General features: G+C 63.4%; 1 protein-coding gene across 9 annotated transcripts in view; it reads left to right on the plus strand.

The window, feature by feature from the left end:
* The window catches only part of CACNA2D2 (calcium voltage-gated channel auxiliary subunit alpha2delta 2), a 117,324-nt gene that overhangs the window by 85,769 nt on the left and 23,319 nt on the right, over nucleotides 1-8,236 (plus strand). For all 9 annotated transcript variants that reach the window (XM_057487093.1, XM_057487101.1, XM_057487103.1 and 6 more), the window contains exon 4: nucleotides 3,298-3,357. In XM_057487093.1, the coding sequence (XP_057343076.1) occupies nucleotides 3,298-3,357 (60 nt within the window). The remainder of the gene's footprint in view (nucleotides 1-3,297; nucleotides 3,358-8,236) is intronic.

Here is an 8,236-nt window from a genome sequence, read left to right on the forward strand (position 1 = left end):
AGCTTTGTCCCCAGCCTGCGTACCACCAGCCCTGCTTTCTTGCCTTTTCCTCTAAGAGTGGTTTTGGGGTCACCCAGCTGGCCAGCCAGCCCAGGCCTCTGCCCAGGTCCAGGACACCCTGCCCTTGATTTAGCCGGTGTTGGTTGTGCACCGACTGTGTGTCAGCAGCCAGTTACTGTAAACCCGTGAGCTGACAGAAATGGCCCCCAGCATGCTCAGCGCTCAAGGGAGAAAGCAGGGCAGAGGGCTCCCTGCTGATGGGGCAGTTGGGGCCTGGCAGGGGTCAGGGAGCTCCAGGAGCCTGGGCGAGAGACTGGGCACAGGAGAGCAGCGTGCAGGGAGCCAGAGGCTGCACAGGGCCGAGAGCAGCCCAGAGCCCCAGCAGGGAGGCAGGCCCAGGGAAGGTGGGCTGGGGTCAGGGACGAGACTGTCCAGGCTCCGATTCACCCCTGGGGCCCCTCGGGCATGGGGGTGGGTGGTCCCGGTCCCCCATCCTCAGCCACAGCCTGCGACGCCTGCCTCAGCCGCTTCGGCCCTTCCTTCTGCACCACAGCCCCGTGTATTCATTCGGCAGTTTCTACACGTCCAGCGCCCGGGGATGGACTGATTGATCTGTAACACCGAAAAAATAATAATGGCTTGATCGTTACCGAGGATTAAAAGTAATCCTTTCGCAGTGGCTGTTGCAACTCTGTTATTCACGAGTCAGCGGGCTGACCCGGGCCTTCACACCCATGGGACTCCATGAATTCAAGGAGACGGGCTGGGTCCCTTTCCCCAGGCCCCCCTCACAGAGGCCGCTAGGCTGGGAGGTCGGAGGGCCTGTAGCCCAGTGTCCTGGGGCCTGGGAATCCCATGCTCCGGGCTGAGCCCTGGAGGGGTGAAGGGGCTGGCACCCCCAGCCGTCACGGAGGTGCCGTGGCCCAGTTTGGAGGCCGAGACTAATGTCCGTGTGGTGTTTGCCACGCCATCAACCCTGTGGCTTTTCCGTGGCAAGGGACCTCATCTGGTTACTCCACACCCTGCCCCAGCCTCATACCCCCTGAAGAGCAGTGGCCTCAGTCGACCCCCACAGTGGCTCCAGGCCCACTGTGAGAAGGTCTGGGTCCCAGGAAGGTGGTGGGCCACTGGGTAAGGAAAGGGGACGTGCAGCGTTTGCCTAAGGCCTTACACCTCCCACCCAGACTGCATGGTGGGGCCCAGTTAACAGTGGTGAGAGCGTGGCTGACCATCCATTTCACACAGTACTGTCCTCTGAGAAGGGCACTGCGGGCTGTGAATCGGCCTGGCTTGTGCAGGGTGGTAGTCAGGGTGGGGTGTTTGTGGTCTAGGCCAGTAGGAGGGCCCAGCATGGAAAGGGAGGGTCAGGAGGTGGGTGCAGGTGGGCCCCTTGGGGGTCTCAAGAAAGCTTTGCCTTTTATATGGGGAGCTGCTGAGAGCTTAGGGGCAGGAGGGGGATGCAGCCACAATATCAGATCTGCATTTTGAAGGCTCCAGGTGCTGTGCAGAGAATAGGTGACAATGACCAAGACGGACGCAGGAGCCAGCAGGAGGGGGCTCAAGTGCTATCGAGGACCGATGGGGCACAGCTCCAAGGTGGACAGGCTCAGTCAGGACGGGCTTGTGTGAATGCCTGTGGGCCTAAGGTTCCCCCCCAGGAAGGTGTCCAGGAGCTCGGAAAGGTTCAGGATTGGAGGCAAACACGGGAGGCATCTGGAAGCAGAGAGGCCTATGGTCCCTGAGGCTGGTAGGAGTGTGGCCCCCAGGCAGGCTCTGCAGTAACAGGAGGGGTGGCAGGAGAGGGGCTCACTCCAGGGGAAGCCCAGCACTGTGACTCGGGGGGTGTGAGCCCAGGTGCCTTCCTGCAGTCATGCCAGCATTCACTGCTCGTGGCCTGCGGAGGCGGCAGACCCAGTGGGGGGTGGCTCTGGGCAGCCCTTCTGGCCGCCAGGGTGGCGTCCTGCCCCAGAGTGGAGGCCGTGGCTCTGCAGAGAGGCCCCCACTGCCCACTGTTCCACACCAGGAGGGAGGAAAAGTGGGTCTTTGTGTCCTGACTCACACCTCCCCTGAAGGGGCAGCCGCCAGACTCTATTAGAATCTCCCCTCTGGGGCCCACATGCCACCAGGCCAGGACTGATGGAAGGGGCGTGTGTCACGAGCACCAAGAAACAAGGGCCTTCTGAGTAGCGGCAGAAGGCAGGAGCTTACTGCACTGTGGGACACAGTGGGACGGGAGTGGGGGACTGTCCCTCACCGAGCATGGTGGGCCCCATGGTGGGCCCCAGACCCCGGTCGTGGGCTGGGCAAGGCAAATGGGGCGAAGGCCAGGCTCAGGGCCAGCCTGACCAACTTACTACATGGCCTTGGCCAGGCTGTGCGCCGTCCCCATGCCTGGGCATCCCCACCCGAGGTGCACAGGTCAGGCACGTGGAGAATGTGATGTGTTCCTGGCCGGACAGGGCTTCCTGCAGTTGGTGACCAATTGGTGGTGACAGTCGTCATTATGTTTAAAGGACTCCACTGCACTCAGCTATATGGGGGTCACCTGTGGGATCCCCAGGCTCTTGTAGCCCCAAGATCCATGGAGACACAAAATAAGGCCCCCAGAAGGGTGACTGGTGTTCAGGCCCTGAGGATGGCCAAGACCATTGCCTCCTCCAGGAAGGCCTCCCTGACATCCCAAACTCCCAAGTGCTGAGCCTTCTAGAAGTACCTCAGCTGCTCCTCCCCTGCTGTTCTGCTGGGCTGTGTGTCTCCTCGCCTCTGGACTGTGAGGGGCAGGGCTGGCTCTGCCACATCTCCACGCATCGCACCGTCTGTGCTGGGTGACAAGGTGTGGAACAGGACACACACCTACACTCACAGGCCCAGGGGCCTCGAAGGAGGGGCCGCAGGACCAGCCCCCAAGGAAGAGCCCTGCTGAGAGGCGCTCAGGAAGCCGGGACAGGGACAGTGGGGAGGGGCTGGTGGGCAGAGGTGGGCCATGGCTCCTGCTGCGGGAGGCCACGGCATCTGCGAGGCCCTGTGGCATGTGGCTGCAGAGGGCTTCCTCTTGGCACTGGGCGACACCAGTTTGTAAGGGGTAGAGAGTGGCAGTGGGCTCGGCTCCAGGGCCTGGGTCCTACTCCGTCTGGGGCCCCTCCATGCCGGGGGCTGCAGCACAGGGAGCCCCACGGAGCTGTGGGCAGGGCCACACAGCCAGCCAGGCGGGGGAACCTGAGCCCATAGGCCCAGAGGGGGATGGAGAAGGCTTTGGGCTCAGCCTCCGTCCTCACCGACCTGTGCTCTGTCCCTCAGAGGTTGGCTGATGCTGCAGAGAACTTCCAGAGGGCCCATCACTGGCAGGATAACATCAAGGTAAGAACTGGAGCGCCCACCCCTGCCCTAGCACCCGCCGAGCCCCAGCAGGGTGGGTGTTGGTGGGGGCAGGGGCGGGGGTGCTGAGGGGTCTGTGGGGTGGAGCCGGAACCTGTGTCTGGCATTCCACAAACACTTGAGGCTCCTCTTGGTGCTGGGACCCAGGGTGCAGACATGTGCCTGTCACGCACCCCAGAGGGGCTGTGGAGACCCCCCACGGCGGGCACACAGGCAGTTCTAGAGTGATGCTCCTAAAATTGGCACCACGGTGGTTAAGGAGGTGCCCCTGGGGCAGAGAAGCCCCTTGATCCCGGGACTTCTCAGATGTGGTGCCCTGGCCCCAGAGAGGTGCTGGGGAAGGGTGCTCTGCCCCCCTGGGCTTCCCCAGGCAGCAGCCTGCCCCCCCACCGGAGGATGGGGATGGGGGATGCCCAGACGTGCGGGAGGAAGCGAAGCCTCTGGAGCCCAGCCTTGGCCCTGCCGGCCCTCTCAAGGCAGGCAGCAGGAGAGCTGGGCACACCTGCCCCCCTCTGCCACCCAGCCTCTCAGAGCGTCACAGTCAGCCAGAAGAGAGACTGCGTCCTTTCCAGCCTCGGGGGCCCCAAAGCCACCGACGACTAGACCCTGAGGGACCAGACCAGTGGGCGGGGCTTGCTGTGTCCGCCGCAGCTGCACAGGCACCTGCTGCGCCTCCGGTGGTCTGTGTGCTGAACACAGAGTGGCACCAACGGCTGCCCCCTGGGCCCAGGGGCCAGTCCGGGTGGAGTCGGGGGCGGGAGGCCCTTGGTGCTGCAGCTCTGGGCCCGGCGCATCTCAGCGGCAGGCCGGGGCACACTCAATGGGGGACGCAGGTGCAGAGAGGTCAGACCTAGCTGAGGTACTATGGTGGCCAAGGAGTCCCGGGGGGTCTGGAAGGTGGCTGCCCCAGCCCCCCAACTTGCCCTGAGGCGCTCCTGGCTCTGGGTGTGACCGCAGGGCAGCCAGGCCCTGCCTTAGCCCAGTGCTCCCCTCCCCCCATGGCCCGCAGTCTGGCCGGCTGTCCCGCTGCGGTATCTGCGGCAGCTGGGTCTGTATCACCCTCTCCCTACGGCTGCAGGGACAGGGCCCTGCGCCCCCCAGCACCCCTGGGGCTGCCTCAGCTGCCAGGCTGAGTCACCAGTGCTAATGGGGGGCCGCACAGCCCACCTGCCTGGGCAGGGAGCCGGCAGCAGCTGCAGGTGGAACCGTGCCGGGGGTTCTGGGGAGCTGAGGCTGGGACGGGATGGGGTGTTTGTCCCTTGCAGGCACGCCACCCACCCTGAAGCCATGTCCTTCACAGTGACCTTCAGGAGGTGACAGCCATGTTCCTCTCCAATGCTTAGGAGAGGCCTGAGTGTTCACTCCCTGGGGCCCCTCTTTCTGGCCCCGGCCCTGGGAGTGGCCCCCAGTGGCCCCCAACCTCCACTACAGGTGGTCCAGTGCAGGTGGCCCAGCCAGTGTCCTAGGGGGCTGGCCTCTCTGCCCCCTCGTGGCCCCTGAGCCAGAATCAGCCTGCTCCAGTGCTGCCCACCACCTTCCCACGTGCCCAGTGGGTGCCCTGTGGACAGAGTGGCAGGAAGAGCTGGGCTGGGGCTTCTTACTTCTGAGATGGGGAGGATGGCCTCTAGAGGAGACACCTGGGCTGTGAGGCCAGACCGAGCCCACTGAGCGTGGTCAGTGGGTGTGGCCTCCGGTGTCCACAGCACACAGTAGGTCTGTATATTGACTTCTGAGAAGTGGCCAGCGGTGTGCCCACATCCACACACACCCCACCATGGACACCAGCCCAGACACTTGGGGGACCCTGGGGCCTGCAGGGTGAGAGCAGAGACGAGAGAGCAAAGGCGGGTGTCTGGATGTGAGGCCCCCTGCCCCCTCTCTAGTCCCAGGCCATGACTCACACACCTGGCTGTGGCAGGGCAGGGGGCCTGTAGCCACAGCCCTGGCCATGGCCGCTGGACACCAGGGGAACCGTGGGCCCTGTGGACGGGCAGCAGGTGCCCTGGTGCCTCTAATACATGGGACAGGTGCACAGGCCTGCCTGCCAGACAGTGCCTGGTGCCAGCACCTCCCTGTGCCAGCATAATCTGCCATCTATGCTGCCACCAGGCAGGAGCTGGGCCAGGACATGGGGGACGAGGGGAGCAGGAGAGGTCACTGGCCCCAGGGCCTCAGTGCCAAACACACCAGGGCCTGCAGGGGACACAGCCCTGCCCTGGGAGTCTGACGGGGGTGGTACCTGTGCCTGGGAACCTAAAGGGGGAGGGGGGACTGGGCCAGGCCAGAGGAGCCGGCTGGACAGGACAGGTGGCCTCCCCGGCCTGAGGCCTGCCTCTCCGCCAAGCTGGCAACAGACGGTCTCTCAGAAAACAGCCCTCCTGGCTAAGCTGAGCTGGTAGCAGGCCAGGGCAGGAAGGCCAGGCATCCTCAGTGGTGCAGCCAGTAGCTCGCCTGGGCCCTGCAGGGGGGCCTGGTAGGCGGGCGACGTCTGGCCAGGCCACGGCAGCCGCCTTCCACAGCACCAAACGTGGATGCCAACTGCCATTGCCCACGCTCGCCCATGCCCACTCCCCACCCTGTCCCCCACCTGCCAGCACCCCTCATGCCCTCTCCTGGGCTCAGCTCCAGCTAAGGAGGGCATAGGTGTTCTCTCTATAAGGGTCACGGGGGGCCCCAGCCCCACACCTCATGTGCCCTCTGTGTACAGATCCACGATCGGGGGCGAGGGGGACAGGTGTGTCCATGAGTTCAGAGGGGCTTTGAGCCCGTTTGAGCAAATGGCCTCAAACGCCGGGTGACAGTGGGGCTGTTGGGGTTGTGGCCCCCGGACACTGAGGGAGCTTGTTCCAGCCCAGTCAGGCCCCTCTGGGGCTGTGGAGTCATAAACGCAGGGCCCCAAGGCAGGGGTCATGACCCCTGGGAGGTCCAGCTCCCCATCCCCCTAGTGCTGTCCCCCAGGGGGCCTGGTCACCCTGGCTCATAAGTGGAAAATTAAGACCCTGAGGCAGAGTCTCGCTGCAGCATTCCACAGGCACCCTTCCCTCTTCGGTGATCTGGGGGTGACCCCCAGGAGTCCTCCTGGGCCCCTGGGGACTTTTGAGGCTTCTGCCTCAGTCTTCACCCACTGCTCAGGACCCCAAAGCTTGGGTCAGGATTTGAGGCCAGGGCCCTGGGCACACTCACTAGGTGGCATTCTGGCCTGCCTCCCTATGAGCTAACCCAGAGGCGGGCCACTAACAGTCGACCTGGGACCTTGTACAGGCTGCCCAGGGACCCTCCCACCCCAACCCGAGCTGTGTTTGCGATGTATTTTCACACACGTGGCCTTGCCCGGCACCATCCGGTGATGATGCTACCCTCTCACGAGGAAGGGGCGTGCGTGGCCCTCTCAAGGTGGCAGAGCGAGGGAGGCATCCTGCCCACACACATCCAAGCCCCTGGGGCCAAGGGCCACATACAGATTCCTAAGCCTCACCATAGTCTGCATGGGACTGGGATCTTCCTGTTAGACATGGTCCCCCAAGCCACTGAAGCCGCCAACATCTGATCCTCCCGAGGCCATGAAACAGCAGGACAGAGGGGGCCACCGGAGCAGCCGCAGGGGCCACCCAGGACAGCGTCAGACAGGCGGAGCCGGCCACAGCCTGCGAGCCCGAGAGTGGCTGGCCCCCCACCCATGCCCTTCTTTGTCCTTGTGGAAGGTTCACCTAAAAAGTCGGAGAGTGAGGCCCCACGTTCTAATCTGCAGTCCTCCCACCGCACCCGCCTGTTTTCATTATGGAGGGAAAGAGCATCAGAGCCGTGTTTATAACCCCCTTTTAGATAACAAATCACATTTTCTTTTCACCAGCAAGTGTGTTGAATTGATATTTTTCCCCTTGGTTTAATGGGTTTGTGTGTTCAGGAATGATCTTCATCAACCGAAACTCCTTATTGTGTTTGATGTAATGTCAGCTTTCATTATGCGCTGCGGTTGGAGCGCAGGGAAGGCCGAGCGCCCTGGAGCCTGGGCCCCACGGCCACCCCACCACCCCGGCCCGTCTCCAGGCTTCCTGGACAGGTGGGTGGGTGGGAGGGGCTGGAGCCCAGTTGGGAAGGCAGCTTGGAGCCACGGCGCAGAGCCGTTCCTAGCCCTGGGCCGTGTCCTGTGTGATGGGACCACAGCTATCAGGAGAGCCCGGTAGCTAGACATGGAACGTGCCTCCCGAGACTGTCCAGTCACCTTTGGTATCACTTCATCAGGAGGCTGTGGTCTTGCCCAAGCATGGTGCCAGGCCTGTAAACGATGTTCCAGAATGCCAGGACTATGCCTACAGGTCTAGCCAGGGGCCTGCATCCCCCAGACCTTGGGGGAGACCCCCACAACTGCCCCCCAACAAGCGCCAGGACTAACCACCTCCAGCTGTGGCCTTGGACATCCTGCCTGGGCAGCACAAGAGGCCTGAGCTCAAAAAGGGGGGTGCAGCCCTGAGATCTCACAACAGTCGGGGCCCCATGAGGCCTGGGCAGGGGGCCAGAGGCCTAACCGCTGTGGGGACTTGCTGCCTCTTGCTTGTGTTTTGCAGCCTGACCCCTGGAAGCCCACTTGGTCAGCCTCCTCATTTGCAGGCTCCCAGCAGGCAGGGGGCTGCCAGGGCCAGGCTGCAGTGTTTGCTGTACAGACTAGGGTCAGGGCACCAGAGGAGGGGGTCTTAGGCAGCGGTCCTACCTGGGGGCCTGGCCCTAGGGCCCATGGGGCTGGGGTGGAGTAGACCCTCCTGTGTGCATGGCACTCGGTGGCAACAGATTCTCACCTTCTGGCAGTCTCTGTCAGCCACGCTCAGTTCTGATTAAAGATCATTAAACATGAAATTAGCCCGTT

The sequence above is a fragment of the Manis pentadactyla genome, chromosome 1, assembly GCF_030020395.1.
Source record: "Manis pentadactyla isolate mManPen7 chromosome 1, mManPen7.hap1, whole genome shotgun sequence".
In the NCBI taxonomy this organism is placed as follows: domain Eukaryota; kingdom Metazoa; phylum Chordata; class Mammalia; order Pholidota; family Manidae; genus Manis; species Manis pentadactyla.